General features: G+C 54.7%; 1 protein-coding gene and 2 long non-coding RNA genes across 4 annotated transcripts; 2 read left to right on the top strand and 1 right to left on the bottom strand.

Annotated features, from left to right (window-relative positions):
• Positions 1-600: 600 nt before the first annotated feature.
• Positions 601-4,851, bottom strand: LOC116152783 (uncharacterized). 2 transcript variants are annotated; one of them, XR_004136489.2, is made up of 4 exons: positions 4,560-4,851; positions 4,301-4,401; positions 2,975-3,035; positions 601-1,988 (listed from the first exon to the last, which is right to left on the bottom strand). It is a non-coding gene; the product is annotated as an uncharacterized LOC116152783 (long non-coding RNA). The 2 variants fall into 2 exon arrangements; XR_010382852.1 differs by having other exon boundaries at positions 4,301-4,573.
• Positions 3,139-8,951, top strand: LOC116152784 (uncharacterized). The gene is made up of 3 exons (XR_004136491.2): positions 3,139-3,949; positions 4,791-5,114; positions 8,474-8,951. It is a non-coding gene; the product is annotated as an uncharacterized LOC116152784 (long non-coding RNA).
• A 3,359-nt stretch (positions 8,952-12,310) lies between these two features.
• On the top strand, positions 12,311-15,734 carry EDF1 (endothelial differentiation related factor 1). Its single transcript, XM_064490775.1, has 5 exons — positions 12,311-12,468; positions 13,977-14,028; positions 14,433-14,593; positions 14,895-14,988; positions 15,502-15,734. The coding sequence occupies exons 1-5, from the start codon at positions 12,391-12,393 to the stop codon at positions 15,561-15,563; spliced, it is 447 nt and encodes a 148-aa protein (XP_064346845.1). The 5' UTR covers positions 12,311-12,390; the 3' UTR covers positions 15,564-15,734.
• Positions 15,735-15,968: the final 234 nt, after the last annotated feature.

Here is a 15,968-nt window from a genome sequence, read left to right as displayed (position 1 = left end):
CGCAGGGAGCCGCAGCGGGCGCCGGTTGGCCAGATTTCTCCCCCGCCCCTGCCTCGGGCCCGCCCTCCTGACGGACTGACACAAAAGCCTACCAAGTGCGCGCAGGAAGCCATAGCGGGCACCGACTGGTCAGATTTCTTCCCCGCCCCTCCCATCTCGAGCCCGCACTTCTAACGGACTGACACAAGAGCCTACCAGAAGCGCGCAGGAGCCGCAGCGAGCGCCGATTGGTCAGGGCTACCGCGGCGTGGGTACTTAAGTTGCCCCTCCGGCTATTTCCGAGCAAAGCGCGCCGGGAGTGGTGTAGCTTCCTGCCTGCCGGGCTCCCGGGTTTCCAGGCTTCTTGCAGCAAGATCCTGATTGCTTCTCGCTTCCGGGGGAGGGTCAGCCCCAGACCAAGGGCAGTTTGCGCGGCGCCCGGCGCGGAGCTGGGCCCCCATGTGCGTTACATTCATGAGAAAAAGCACAGAGACGCTGCTCACCTAAAGGCTATGAAGGCGTGTGAGGTCTCCTTCCAGGGTAGTGAAACGTTCTGGAACTAGAGAGTGGTGATAGTTGCCTGACGTTGCGAACGTACAAATGACACTGAATTTTACACGCTTTAAAATGGTTTAAATGGTGACTTTCATATCGTGACAATTTTACCACCAAACGAAACTAAAAATGCACAACGTATGGCACTTGGAAACACACGGAAACATCTAGAAACGAGGCGGTGGTCTTGGCCAGAAAAGCGGGGGCAGCTCCAGGAGGGCAGAGTGTTGACCCCACCACTGCTGCTAAGCATGTGACCAGAGGAGGGGCCGCTTCCTTATCTGCTAAAGGAGAGTCTGGACAAAATGGACACTCTACCGGTGAACATGGGCTTTCTGAATACCTGAGGACAGCGTCTCCTCTCATGCCAGCACCCAGCAATGTGGACGGCTCTCCTTACTTTGCAGAAAAGGAAACAGGCTCAGAGAGGCAAGATTCCTTACCCAGGTCACATAGCACACTGGGCACCGGACCTCGGGGATCATCTGAAGCCACGCGAACTTTTCAGGGACCGAGGAACCCATACCAGGCAGGCTTTGAAGTTACATGTTTAAACCATCCGTACTTTGGCCAGCAGAGCTCACAGCACACTGCGAAATCCCTCCTTGGTTTGGAGTCGGAAATCCCCCGTCCCAAACTCCCCCGGCCCTGGGATACAGCAGCGAGGCTACCCTGCGTCCAATACAGGTTCCATGAACTGAGGGATTGAGTTTGCCATGAGCAGCTGTGGAAAACCCCCTGCCTGGCCTCTGTCCCCTCCTACAGGTTCCACGTGGCTTCCCTCCAGCCCCACAGCTAAGCGCGCTCTCAGGTGTAAGGAGTTTCTCCCCCCAGGGCCTGGGAGGCCAAGGCCATCCTGTGAACCCACCAGCATCCCAGAAGGAAATGGTTCTTGCTGCAGAGAGGGTCACCTGCAGCACTGCACCCCTCCTTCTTCAGGGCAAAAACAAGAAGGCTTCGCCTGCCTTTTGCAGTGACTCCCTGGGGAGGGTCAGAACTCACTCACCCTTTCAGCATCGGGGACCGTGCGGGAGTGCTGGGCTCAGGGCCACCTCAGCCCCACTCTGCATCCAGAAGAGATTTCCTGGACAAAGACCTTGCTTCCTGGGAAGGCAGCTGCCTGCAGCCCTTAGCACTGACAGGCTAAGCCATTCCCCAAACACCTGCCCGTGCGTCCAGCATTAAAGTGCTCCCACGAGTTCCAGACTGCCACTTACAGAGGATTTTCACGCATGCATTTTGTGTGTGAGTGTGTGAGAGAGAGATTCTGACAACAGGCCTGCAGAGTTGAGAACGGGACAGGGAGCCTCGGCAGGGAGGGGCTGCTGATTGAGAAGTGGCCAACCCACCCCGCCCGCCAGTGCGGGAGGGTGACACCTCGGTCCTGGCAGGCTGGAAAGGGATGACTCACTCTGGTTGTCTGTGATTCAGGGGATTCCCACTCAGGTTCCTTCCTGCCAAAAAGAAAGCAAAACTCAGCCTGCTGAGGCAGCCGTGTGGGGAGGGGCTGAGGAGGTGGCCGGGACAGCCCCAGGCAGACCTGGAGAGTCGGGCGTCCTCCTCCTGCTCCCTGAGGGCTGGGGTGTCAGGGGCAGAGGGCATGACATTTCAGGCCTGGTGCCTCTGTCCTGCACCTCGGTGCCCCCCGGAGAGAGGCGTGGGCCTGGCTGCTGGTCCCGGTGGGTGCTGCGGTGGGCACCGGCTGCCCACAGGCTCGTCCAGCCGAGAGAGAGGCCCCATCAGCTGCCCGTAGGTATGCAGACACCCGGGGCGGGTGTTGCCCCAAGGCCCCTCTCCCACGCCCCAGGCGGCCTTCCCTGCCCCCTTGGCTTTCCTTCCTCAGGTCATTGGCTCAGTCCAAGACACTTCTGAATGCTAGTGGCACCTCCACTCCCCACAGCGTGGCCAGTCCCCTGGACACCCTCACCTTGTGTCCTTTACTCAGGCCTTTGGGAGAAGAGCACACAGGGCCAGGAGGTGGAAAGGCTGATGTGGACCCCGGCCATGGGATGCCCTGTTATGGTCAGTGCTGTCCCCAGAGCAGAGGCTGGCACTGGGCAGAGCCAGCCTCCCAGGACAATCTGCTTCCCATCCTAAGAATTCGTTCCTGCTTCTTTTCTCATTTTTTAGACATTTGAAGGTCAAGCCTGGGCCACAGCTTCTGAAAGAACCCAGTTTCATTCTCACTGTAGTCACCTGATGGACCCATTTCCAGAAAGGCTGGCCTCAAGCCCTGCCCAGAATTCCCCTGCACCCACACCAGCCCTGTGGGGCTCCCCCACTCCCCTCCTGGAAGTGCACAGCCAGCGCCGTCCCTCCCTCAGGGCAATCCCCAAGAAAAGGAGAAAGACACGGGTGGAGGCAGCAGCCAGCACTCCAGGACCAGGGCCCCTGCCCCCCAGCAATGTGAGCCCACCGTTGCCCAGGCCCTAATACACACCGTAGACCGCACTGGGGAAGAGAGCCTGGTGGCAGCCAGCATGTGCACACCGCAGCATTCTCTGCAAGCAAAGGTGGAAAAGGATGGTTTTCCCGTTCACTTGTGTTCTTCCAGACTTGGGAAGCACGCAGAAAAAAGTAATAAAAAAGTGTAGGGGGCAGGGAGTGGGGTGTGGTCCCTGTACCTCATCCCACAGGTTTTAAAACCACTGATTCAAAAACATTGGTTTTCAGCTACAGAAGGACATTTCAGAAGCTCTGGAAAACACAGAAAACTACCAAGAAGAGGGTAAAGGTCATCTCACATCTTGGTCGAAGGACAAGCTCTGCCAAGATTCCCCACTCAACACCCACCTCCCTTCCGCCAATCTCAGAAAACTGATGCCACCCCACACACAGAGCCCAAGGCCTGAAGAACAACATCGCAGGCAGCATTGCAGGTGCCTAGGCTGCCCTGGCCATCCCAGGCCTCTGATCGCGGGGCTGACCTGGCCCCAGGGTCTTTGCACCAGTTTCTCACCCGGACCAGCTCCCTCCCTCCCCAGGCGCTGGGCACAGCCTGGATCCTCGGCAGATCTTAGGGCCTCGGGATAGAGACGGTCTCTCTCGTTAGCCCTGAGTTAAGTGGGCCCCCTCCCCCACGGCCCGTGGTGGCCTGTGCACTTGTGTCCTCCTCCCCCCGATGTGGGTCCCTGGAGGGTAGCTGCGGCGGGTCCGCGCGCGCCCTCTGCCGGCCGCACCCGGAACTGCCGCCCTGGCCCCCTGACTCGCTGCCGGACCTCCCCGCGCCCAGACACCGCGCACCGGCTCCCCGTGGGCACCTCGCTCCACCGCCTCACTTCGAACCCGCAAACTATAAGATGGCCCTCCTCACACTCGGACCCAGCAAGTGAATCACTCAGCCGAAATCCAAGGCCCGTGTCTGGGAGGCCCGGGGTAGTCCTCCGAGGATCTCCCCGCACTCACCCCGCAGCAGGTAGGTAATCCCCGCCACACTACTGCCATCCTCCTCAGTGGGGCTCCCACCTGTCCAGGACCCAGCATCCTTCAGCCAAACTGGAACCTCGTTCTGCCACCTGCCAACCATCCTTCCTTGCTTCCCCAGACCCCTGGCCCATCCCTGGCAGCCCCACCCTCTCCAGCTGCACCCCCACCCCACCCCCGCCATTTGCAAAGGCCCTGTGCCTGGCTCAGTCTAGGTGGTTCTGCCTTCTGCACCTAAAGGAAGTTACTGCCAGTGCGCTTGAGAAGTTGGTGGCCTCCTCCACTGGCCGGTCCAGCCCCTGGCCCTCCTGGACCACAACCACCGCCCTCTCCTACCACCTACCTGGCCTTTCCAGTCCTCACTGATGACCAGAGGGTGCCAGATGGATTTTCTAAACCCCTTTCTCCGTAGGACCAAGTATACTCAGTGACAAGGACAATGGCCTGGAAAGAAAAGCAAGTTCTTGTGCTGAACTTCGTGTACGTAATCAGGAGAGGAAAGAGTAAATACACCCAATAAACAGTACAAGAACGGGGGAAAGTGATGAAGCAGAACTTGCGCTACGTTCGCGTACTTTTTCAAAAACAAGGGGAATACTTACCAACATCCCCTTTTCCACAGTAATGAATAGAACTATTGACCAGTTCCTGGCTTTGAGCCTTAGTGTCTACAAATCTGACAATGACTTTTGTCACAATTGGTCTTTTTCTTGTCTCGTTCAGTAGACAGTTCAGCCATATTTGTCCATCTATTGTCACTTGTAGTTGACCAAAGAATACTTTCTATTAACCTTAATAAACTGTTGGTAATTTTTTTTCACTCAAAACCACAGGTGCACAAAGTTAGGAAGAACCTCCACTTCCCAGTACATCCAAGAGACTGTGATTCTGTCGGTGTCTTTGGTCGAAGCCGATCCTAGTGCCTCTGAGACATCTCGCCTGTGGAAAATTGTAAATTCAAGTGAAAAACTACAAGTAGCTGTAAAGAATAATGGAATTGAAGTAACTCGAGTGTAGTGGCCATGCTGACATCATCTGCTTTGCTTGAAGTGCAGGAGCACAGAGCTCCACCAGGGTCTGAAGTACACGCTGCACTCAAATGTTAGGAACGTCCCCCTGAAACATAGGGTGTAGCTGATTTCCACATGGGATACAAGGTGTGTGAAAGGCCTGCTATCCAGAGCGTGCTGATGCCAGGGGCTGACAGGAGACATTTTGAGAAGGAGTATTTTATCACTGACAGCATTCAGGATTGCTAAATGAACCGTGGTTAACTGCATCATGTAAGGTCTACCCTTTGGGTCACAGAATGAGGATGATCATCATAGGTTAGCTGCCCTGGCTCTGTGCAAACCCAGGGGCCCAGGCTGGGCTGCAGGGAGGGGCCAAACCCTGTGTAAGGACAGCTGGACTACAGATCCCCTACCAGCCCATATTGCCAGGCAACTTCCCCCTTCTCACTGCTATGGAAGGCAGGAGGTGATGGGTCCAAAGGACACAAGACTCAGTTCTTCCCCATGGCTGCCACCTAGCTAAGCAGGAAATGGTTGGCCAGATGTTGCTCTTTGGGACCCTCAGATGGCTCTGTCCCACCCTGATTGCCCCAAAGAAGAGCTCACCCTGGGAAGGCCTACTCTGCACACAAGGCTCCCAGCTACAGGGAGGGGACAGCTCAAGTGGTAGAGTACATGCTTGGCACGCAGGAGGTCCTGGGTTCAATCCCCAGTACCTCCATTAAAGTAAGTAAAAATCCACATTACCTCCAGCAGTAAAATTAAATTTTAAAAAATTAAAAAAGAAAACCAACAAACAAGGCCCCCAGCTCCCCCCAAGGACCACCCTCTTGGACAAGACAGCCAGCCAAGGGTCAGGACAGTTGAGTGAAAGAGGGAGACCAAAACTGATGACAGGAGGGGAAGGATGATGTAGGTGCTTGAAGAAAACATGACAAGAACTTAACTTGGTAACCTCAGAGGAACAGAGAGGGGAACACATGAAACAGGCCCTTGTGAAGCCCGGTGCCACAGAAGGGACATCCAGAATGTAACAGGGAGCACTTACAAATCAAATATGTGATTCAGATTAAAGAAAAAAGTCAGTGAAAAGGTTGTAAGTTGAGGAAATCTCCCAAAAGTGGAGCAGAAATGAAAGGAGTTAAAAATAGGAAAGATAAGGATAGTCATAGCCCCAGGAGGAATTCTAAGATCTTAGTTACACGAATTCCAGAAAGTGAAAACAAACAATGAAGGGAGGAAGTTACTGAGGAAATAGCACCAGGAAGCTGAAAGGTGTTAGTATCCAAATTTCTGAGGTCTAGATCGTGGAGCACATGGCGGGGAAACACACCAAGGCCATCACTCTGAGGCCACAGAGAAAGGAGAGCAAACAGAAGAAACAAAAACCTCCTGAGGGGCGATGGGGAGGAGAAGGAGGGAGGGAGGGAGAGGGGAGGGAGGAAGAGACAGAGACAGTGGGAGGGGGGAGAGAGAAGCAAGAGCACACAGCAGAGCGTATGTAAAGGACAAACAACATGAGACAGGGGACCTCTCAACAGGAACACGGAAACTAGAAGACAATGGGACACACCATTGAAATTCTAAGAGAAAACATGTTCATGTTCCAACCTATAACTTGTTGCTCAAACTGTCAATCAGACTGAGGATGGGGTAAAGATATTTTCAAACTTGCAGTGTCTCAAAAAAATTTCCTCCCATGCACTCGTGGTCTGGAAGCCCACCCTGACTTCGTTAGGGAGAACAGGCTGCAGAGGGTGAGGCCGGGGAAACACAGGGCTGGCCAGTCACCTGAGGGGTGGAGAGGAGATTTACACCTCTGACCGACAGTCTGGGTCCCAATCAATGGGGGTAAATAAAAAGGAAGCAGTAAACATGCAGCTAACCCCCCAAATTAGAGACACTAGTCAACACAAGGAAAATGTGATAAGGGAAAGGAAATAGAGTCGAATCGTAGTGTATTATGTGGATTTGCTGTGAACAATACTCATCAAAATCCTGACAAAGGATGTAGCCAACAACTTTTAAGTTATCAGTGACAAGTAGCATGTTGGTCTGTTGATCCAACATGACGTCGTTAGCTTCCACAGGGTGTTCACCCCTCCCTGCCCACTCCCTCTGTCCTGGTCAGTCCAGTTTACTGCCCATGCTCCCCCGAGCAAAGCCTCGACCCCATATTCACAACCCCATCCTCCACACTGTGGCCAAAGGGCTCTTCCCAAAGGCAAACCTTAGTGGGTTACTCCTGCTCTCATCCCAAAAGGATTTCTTTTCAGAAAGTGTCTGTCTGGAGGTGTCAGACCTGTGACACCTTCCACACTGGAGATGGAGCCTGGGTATGGTGTCTGAGATGAAAACTCTGTTTGGGTTTAATATCATATTGGAGATGGCAGAAACTAGGATGAGGAATCCTGAGGACAGAACCAAAGAAATTATCCAATCTGAAAAACAGGGAATAAAGACTGAAAAACAGAACTGTGAGAAATAACAAGCAGAATTACATACATACCTTAATTGGAGTTTCAGAAGAAGAAAATGAAGAGAATGGAACAGCAAAATAAAAATGAATGCTAGTAAAAATTTTCCCAATTTGATAAAAAATATTCATATATAGATCCAAGAAGCTCAGCAAACCCAAGCAGAATAAATATGCACACTTAGGTTCATAATAGGAAACCCCAACCCCTCAAAAAAGGAGAAAATCTTGAAAGCAGCCAGAGAACATGTCACATTACGTGCAGGGGACAATGATACAGGTGGATATGAATGATGACTGATTTATCATTGGAAGCAATGGAAGTCAGAAGACAGTGGGATGACATCTACAAAATATATCCTTCAAAAATAAGTGTGGCAGTTCCTCAAAAAGTTAAAAATAGAATTTCCATATGATACAACAGTTCTGCTTCTGGGAATGTATCTAAATAATTGAAATTAAGGTCTTGAAGAGGTATATGTACATCCATGTTCACAGCAATACTATCCACAATAGCTAAACGTTGAAGCAATCCAAGTGTTCATCAGTGGATGGATGTGTAAGCAGAATGTGTTACATACGTGCAATTGAATATTATTCAGCCTTGAAAAGGAAGGATGTTCTGATGTGGATGAGCCTTGAGGACATTATGCTGAGTGAAATAAGCCAGACACAAAAGGACAAATGTTGTAGGGTTCCACTTACATGAGGTTTCTAGAATAGTTAAAGTCATAGAGACAGAAAGGAGAATGATGGGTACCAAGGGCTGGGGAGAGGGGGGAATGAGTAGGCAGTGTTTCATTGGGACAGTTTCAGTTTTACAAGATGAAGAGTTCTGGAGATGGATGATGGTGATAGTTTCACAATACTACAAATGTATTTAATGCCTCTTTCCAGGCAGGTTCCTCCTTCACATTCTTTGGGGTCCATTGCAGTGACCGCAGGCATTTTTGGGACCCTACCAAGACGAGCGTGAGTTGGGATGCATTTACTTGGGGCTTATGGGATATTTTTACTCTGTTCACAGTCTTGCTGGCCTGTCCTGGGGCAGATATGTCTTCTATGGCTACCAACTACCCACCTCACAGCACCTGGAACTGGAAGTATGCAGGAGAGAAGGAGAAACAAGGTTTGTCCTATGAACCAGAAGGGAGACTGCAGAACTGTCAGCAGAGGACTCAGTTCTCCAGACACTGGGATAGAATGTGTTATTAATTACGGAAACCTCAGCCAAAGTTGGAGTCTGAACAGGCCCGTAGGGGGCATGCATGTCAATAAAGTGATCTCTGCCTACATTCCCCACAGGAAGGTGCCTCTACTTACTGTCCAGGAGGAGGAAGGAAATGTCCCTCTGCCCCAGGATGGCCCAGCTAATCACAGACCTCAGCGGCCCAACCAATGGGAAGCCTCCATACTCTGGGACCCCAAACTCTCCAATGGGCTCTTTGGTTGTCACAGCCCTTCCCAACTCCCCCTTTTCCCTATAATAAAGCAAGTTCTCACTCCTTGTTCTCTGGATTTGCTTTTTATCTACCATCATTCTCATATCCTGAATTGCAATTCCTTTGCTGTTCCCAAATAAATTTGCTTTTGTTGATAAAATAACTGGTATTATATTATTAAAGTTGACAGTAACACACTAAAGTTTGAGGCTTGCTAAGTGATGCCGGCACCTCTATGCCAATGAAGGAATCTGCAGGTACCATCACTCGTGTGGGGGCTTTATGTGCGTACACCCCCCGTCACACTTCCATATGTGGAAGGTCTGTGAGTGGCCCTTATGTTTGGGCAACCTGTTGCCTTGCTGGCCGGAGAGCACAGGGCAGTGTGCCCCGCCATATTCACTGTCCCGTTCTCCCTACATCACTGAACAGAAGCCTCATATGGATCCGTCCCATTAACCCTTTATAACTGCCTTGAGCGAGAACTTCTAGGAGGCATAAGCAGTTCTGGCTTTGCCTCTGTAGGGACAGCTTTCCCCCCACGGGTGGGAGTGAGCACCAGCGAACCAGGGATCAGGAGCCTGAGAGAGCCAGCTGACCCTGGAGCCCGCGCAGTTTCAGCTGGGCGACCGTCACTCCACATTCTGGCCACCGTGGTTTTGGGTAACCACGCAGCCTGTGATCACCTGCTTGCTGAGAGGTGTCTGCAATCGTAAACTCGTCTTGCTGCAAGTGGTTAGATGCCTCTGGGGAAGCAGAGACTCAGTTACATACACTAAAGGGCAAGCATACTGGCCACAGCAAACACCACCCGACAACCCACTGGCTGTTCAGCTGGACACCTTCATCTCTGGCTCCTGGCTTAGAACCACGTTGCAAACTGGGTTTATTATGTTGTTTTAACTCTGGTCTGGTATTTGTTAAGTTTGTCAAACCTTTATAAGAATGACAGGCCTAATAAGATGATGCTAGCTCAGCACCTTGAGGTAATTTCCAGCGCTTACAGCCCTGACTAACCACGGACTTTTAACACGGGACCCCTGAGAGCGCTCCCTATACCTTTGCTTGTTACTCAAGTGCAGGTGCGTGAGGTCTCTCACTTGTGTACTTTCCAAGTGCACAGGGGAAGGTCCTTCCTGGCACTGAGGGAGAAACCACTATCATGCAGAGATCCTGACTCTTAATCAGCGATGCTCTGATCAAAAGCGGAAAAAGTGGAATGAATGACAGAAACCTCAGCTAAAGTATGAGTCAGGACACTCCAAACATCAGGCGGGTAAAGGGCACTCACGCATCACCAGGCACATCAATTACCCCGATCTCCGCCTGTCTCCCACAGGAGGGCGCCTCTACTCACCATCCAGGAGGAAGAAGGAAGCTTCCCTCTTCTTTTCCCCAGGACGGCCCAGCCCATCAGAGGCCTCAGCGGCCCTAACAGTGGGAAGCCTCCATAATTTGGACCCCCACCCCAACTCCTCCAATGGATTCTGGTTATCACAACCCCTCCCCACTCCCCCTTTGCCCTATAAAAGCAAGTTCCTCCTCCATGTTCCCTGGGTTTAACTGTGACTCCCCCATAGTTCATAGATCCTGAACTGTAATTTCTCTGCTATACCCAAATAAACTTGCTTTTGCTGCTAAGGTAACAGGCTATTACATTATTAAAGTCGACACATTTTCAGAATTCCTGTGTTGTGGAGCGTAAACCTGTAGGAATGCCACAGTGAGCACATCTATGTGAAGCCTCAGGTATTACCCAAATCAACGTCAGCATTAAGGAACAGATACACATCGGATCAAACACGTTGGAGAAACGTCTGAATTGTCTTTCTGTTGTTTCTATAATGCAGTTCTGCAAAGTCACGATGTGGCATTCAATGAGAACATAGCCAAAAATGTCAGCAAAAGCACTAGAGATGCATCCATTGATTCATGGAAATATCCTCCGAATTTTGTGATGTGGCATGTCAGTTTTCAAAAATTCATAATTTACTGACTTATTTTTTCATTAAATAAATTATAAAATAACTAAAATATTAGTTATTTTAAATAACATTAACATATGTATACGTCATAGTACATTATTTTATCATTATGTATATACTTTTCAAAATGTTATACAAGAATATTATTTTCTGTAAGCAATTTTGTTTTTATAATTTTATTTCCTTTGTCCTCCACATATTACATGTGCTTTATTTAGGCCCCACCAAACCTGCATCCACCCCTGCCCCCACCATCTTGGCATCACCTGAGCACAACTCCAGAGAAACAGAACTTTGAATTTCGTGAGGGTGACAAAAAAAAAAAGCATGAAACAGAAACTGATTTCACCTACAGAAAAATCAACGCAGCCACCTTTTCTCTGCTTCCAGTTTGTGCACCCACTTGGCGTGCGCGTGGCGGGGCCGAGGGGTGGTGATCCCCATCTCCACAGGGGCGGCCCGGATGCCAGGTGTGGGGGCCAGTCTCCCTCCCTCTCCCTGAGCCCCCTCCTCCCCGGTGCACAGCACCCCCTACTCGAATTCCTCCTTCCCCTTCCAGTGCCCCTCCCCACGTCCTGAGCCCCCACCTCGTTAGGAGGGCCTTCCTTTGCTGCGCTGCCCCCACAACCGGGTTCCCCTGGTCCCACTCCCACGTCCTCTCACTTCTCCGCCAGCGGAATCCCCACCCCTTCGTCACCCTCTTCGCCCCCTCATACCCCCTCGTCCCCCCAGGCCCCTCTTCGCCCCCTCAGTCCCCTCGTCCCCCCAGGCCCCTCTTCGCCTCCTCAGTACCCCCTCGTCCCCTCAGGCCCCCCGTCCCCCTCCGCCCCCTCATACCCCCTCGTCCCCCCAGGCCCCCCCGTCCCCCCTTCGTCCCCTCAGTACCCTCTCGTCCCCCCAGGCCCCTCTTCGCCCCCTCATTCCTCTCGTCCCCCTCTTCGCCCCCTCAGTCCCCTCGTCCCCCCAGGCCCCTCTTCGCCTCCTCAGTACCCCCTCGTCCCCCCAGGCCCCCCGCCCCCCTCCGCCCCCTCAGTCCTCTCGTCCTCCCAGGCCCCCAGTCCCCCTCTTCGCCCCCACAGTACCCTCGTCCCCCCAGGCCCCTCTTCGCCCCCTCAGTCCTCTCGTCCCCCCAGGCCCCCAGTCCCCCTCTTCGCCCCCTCAGTACCCCCTCGTCCCCGCCAGGCCCCCCGTCCCCCTCAGCACCGCCCAGCACCCGCAATCCCCCGCCTGTACCCCAGCGCCCCTTCAGCGCCCCCTAGTGGCCGCGTGCCCTAGCCCCGACGTCTCCCGCCCCACGTCGCGCACCCGCGGCGTTCCCTCGGACGACCCGAGCTTGGATTGGTCCGAGCCGCGGGAAGTGCCCGCCCCCGTACCGCGGGCCAATGGGCTGAGGGGGCGGGTCGGCTCTGACGCCGGAAGCGCCCGAGCTACGAGGGGACGTCGCGTCGCCGGGTCTCGAGCAGCTGCCTCGGAGCCGCCGGTCGGACCGCCCGCCCCGCCCGCCCCGCCTGCCCGCCATGGCTGAGAGTGACTGGGACACGGTGACGGTGCTTCGCAAAAAGGGCCCCACGGCCGCCCAGGCCAAGTCCAAGCAGGTGCGGGTGCAGCGCGGGCCTCGGGACCCAGGAGCGGCCGGGCGGGCGGGGCTGACGGGGGGCCGGGGGCGGGGAGTGGGGACAGGGGTGGGGGGGCGGGGCCGGGAACCGGAGTCGAGGACCGGGACGGGAGCGGAGAGGCGCCAGGGGCGGGGGCCGGGGCAGCGGTGAGAGACGGGGCCCGAGCTGGTGGCAGGGAGCGGAGCGGGGTGGGGGTGGAAGGGTCGAGGCGGTCTTCGGGCTAATGATACCAGGCAGGGTCCCGAGGCCCTTGAGGCCCTCGACCTCTTAGTGGGGACAGGGACATTGGGAAGGGAGGGGAAGCGGGGCGACTTTGGCAGGGGAGGACCTCGGGGTGGAGATCCGTGGTGGGGCCAGAGAAGGGATAGGACAGGGGCAGTGTCGGCCGGCACCCTGCCCCAGGGCCGCCTTACTCTCTTTGTGGGGTGCCTGGGAGTCCGATGTGGCACGCTGCTGGCTGTCGGGAGCTCCTGGCCTAGGCTGGGGTGGCCTAGAGACGCAGCAGGCAGGTGGACCTTGTGTTCCCATCTCGCAAGGGTAGCCAGCATGCACTGAGAGGTACTTGGGACAGAGGGTTCCCAGTCTGGCTAACCCATCCAAGGTTCATCTGTGAGTCAGTGTAAGGGGGTGAAGGGCAGTTCAGTCACGAGGGACCTCTGCTTGTTTTTTCTCTCAGGCCGCGTTGGGTCAGCCCTAGACACTTCTGGGCCATGACTAGCTTCGGCCCTGGTGACCAGCATTCATTGACCTGCCCTGGACTTAGCAATTGGTCAATTGGTCAATTGGTCAAAACCAAATTCACTCTCCTTTTTTTTTTCTTTCCCAAAGAAAACTTAATAGCCACAAGCTAGGAGTCGTGAACAGTTCTAGAAGGCACCTGTGAACATGTGATACTTAGAACAAAACATCCCACAGTAACTTTGCGGAGGTGTCAGAGGTTTCAGGAAATGCGTTGCGTTAACATTCGGCAACTGGGGATGGAGGGGTATCACTGTCTTTGGTGATGTTTGGGGCGGGGCCTGCAGGTGTTGTGCGATGCGCCATCTTTTATTATGAGCCGGAATGACTGAGGAAGGCCAAACTAGGTCCTCACTCGATGTTCCTTCCTGTTTTTGCAGTGGAGTCTAGTAGAGATACAAATCTATTTTAAGTGTGGGTTTCTAAAAGGAATCTATTAGCACGGCTTTCTCAACAGCAGAGGTGAGCTCTTCGTTTCCCTTAGCAGCAGTTTATTGAGAGTTGCCTGGTTATTTGGTTGTACAGGGATTTATATAGCAAGCTTTGGTCTAAACCCAGTGTTGCTTGTCAGTCCTTGAAAAAGCCCCAGGTACCTCAGCGCTTAAGGGGATGAGCTCCGAGCCTGACTGCCTGGGCTCACAAAACACGAGGCGTTAGCAGTGTGCTGACTGACTGACAGCAGCCTGGATTGGCATTTGCCAGGTACTACCAAAGCTAATTTTGACCAAAAAAATCTCCTAATTTCCTAGGCCATCTTAGCGGCTCAGAGACGAGGAGAAGATGTGGAGACGTCCAAGAAATGTAGGTACTTGTGTTTCCACTTGCAGAGCCGGGGGTGCCGCTGGGGCTAGTATCTACAGGTGCCTGCCTGGCGCCCCCAGGGGTGTCGGGACGGCCGCTGGCAGCTGAGGCCGCTGCATAGCTGGGAGGTGTCTTGGATCTCATCAGAGCAGCTGTGGTTGGCATAGGTTGGGGGGACTTCCCAAGACTAGGAGGAAATTCTGGACTCCACATTCTTAGGTCTGTGAAGGTGCTGATACAGGGTGGCCTGGCTCAGCTTGTCTCCCTGGGTGCTCCCTGTCTGCAGTGGCTCAGCTCGTCACCCTGGGTACGGGCACCTGCTGGGCCTGGTTCCTCGTCTGCAGTGGCTCTTGTTTGGGTTTGTCACAAACCCTCTCCTCTGGTCTTGCCTCATGCTGGTCCAGGGGCCGCTGGCCAGAACAAACAGCATTCGATCACCAAGAACACGGCCAAGCTGGATCGGGAGACGGAGGAGCTGCACCACGACCGGGTGACCCTGGAGGTGGGCAAGGTGATCCAGCAGGGCCGGCAGAGCAAGGGGCTGACCCAGAAAGACCTGGCGACGGTGAGCGTGCGGCCCCCCGACCCAGGATCAGGCAGGCGGGAGGACGGCCTTCAGAAGGCACCCGAGGCGTGAGCCCTGCTCGTCTGGGGACTTAGGGGGCTTCCGGGGGCCCTGAAGGCTCTGGGGAAGCTACGGGTGTTAGCTGTAACTTCCTCTTGCATGTGTCGTGGCTCTGAGACCCTGAGCCTCCGAGAGCTGCTGTCAGCGCAGGAACGTGGTGTCCAAGGCGTCCCACCTGGGTATGTCTGGGCCTCCCAGCATCTCTTTGAACTGACATGTGCAAAGTACATGTTCTCTTTAGAAAATCAACGAGAAGCCGCAGGTCATCGCGGACTATGAGAGCGGCCGGGCCATCCCTAACAATCAGGTCCTCGGCAAGATCGAGAGAGCCATCGGTGAGTGCCCTGCCGGCCTTCGCTGGCCAGGCACGCTGACCCGGGTGGGGCTGGTGAGGACGGGCACAGGAAGGCCCCTGGGCCCCGGAATTCTCCAGAAACTTAAGAAAACTCTCACAAGTGAGTAGTGTCTGGGCTCTTTCCCCGTTCTCTGTGCCGCAGGCTCGCACTCTCGGGTATTGGCTGCGGTCGCATTTCGCTCCCCATGCCCCCAGGCTCCCCGAGCGAGGAGGCCTGGTTCTGGGAAAGGGTTTCGCCTTTCACCTCAAGGATGGGGAGGCGCGTGCTCTTAAAAACTCAACATGAAGACTAGGTGTGTGGGGGCTGAGGGCCCAGTCGGGGCAGAGTGGGGCGTGTTCCTCCCTCCTGCCTCGCCCCCACCCCCCCCCAAAGGAGGCAGGGAGCTGGCGCTCAGAGGTGGTGAGGGTGCCCGCTGCCGCCCCCGGGGCTGTGGCCGGGGTCCTCGAAACGCGAGTGGGCGCCGCGGCGCTCAGTGGGCTGCTGGTCTTTCAGGCCTCAAGCTCCGGGGGAAGGACGTCGGGAAGCCCATCGAGAAGGGGCCGAGGGCGAAATGAACACAAAGCCTCGAAGTCAGTGCGTCCGGCTGACCTCGCCTGGCTGGTTCCCTGACCGCCACCGCTGGCGCGGGTCTCTCCACGTGGCCAAGTGGAACGCAGGGCGTCAGCCCTGCCCGGGACCCCTCCCCAAACCTGCTGTCAGACTAACAAACAAAACTTTGCAAAGTGTTTGCTTCTCCTGGTTTTTTCCTCCCTGCCCCCGTCCCTCAAACGGGGTGCGGAGCGCCGCCTTCCTCTCCCCCGTGTCCGCCCAGCTGCGCGTGGCTCCCAGGGAGCCCTGAGGGGGACCGCCTCACCGGGGGCGGGCGGGCGGCCTGGCCGTCTGGGAGAGGAGCTGTGTCTCCAGCCCGGCCCTTAGAGAAACGAATAAACGTTTGTCGCCCTTCCTGCTGGTGGTGCGTC

The sequence above is a fragment of the Camelus dromedarius genome, chromosome 10, assembly GCF_036321535.1.
Source record: "Camelus dromedarius isolate mCamDro1 chromosome 10, mCamDro1.pat, whole genome shotgun sequence".
NCBI lineage: Eukaryota > Metazoa > Chordata > Mammalia > Artiodactyla > Camelidae > Camelus > Camelus dromedarius.
The sequence above is the reverse complement of the archived record's forward strand: the minus strand, read 5'-3'. Positions and strand labels throughout refer to the sequence as shown.

Coding starts and splice junctions, on each gene's coding strand:
- EDF1 (XM_064490775.1), top strand. CDS start 12,391: ATGGCTGAGAGTGACTGGGACACGGTGACGGTGCTTCGCAAAAAGGGC. Junction 14,594..14,894: donor CCCAGAAAGACCTGGCGACG/GTGAGCGTGCGG, acceptor TGTTCTCTTTAG/AAAATCAACGAGAAGCCGCA. Junction 14,989..15,501: donor CAAGATCGAGAGAGCCATCG/GTGAGTGCCCTG, acceptor CTGGTCTTTCAG/GCCTCAAGCTCCGGGGGAAG.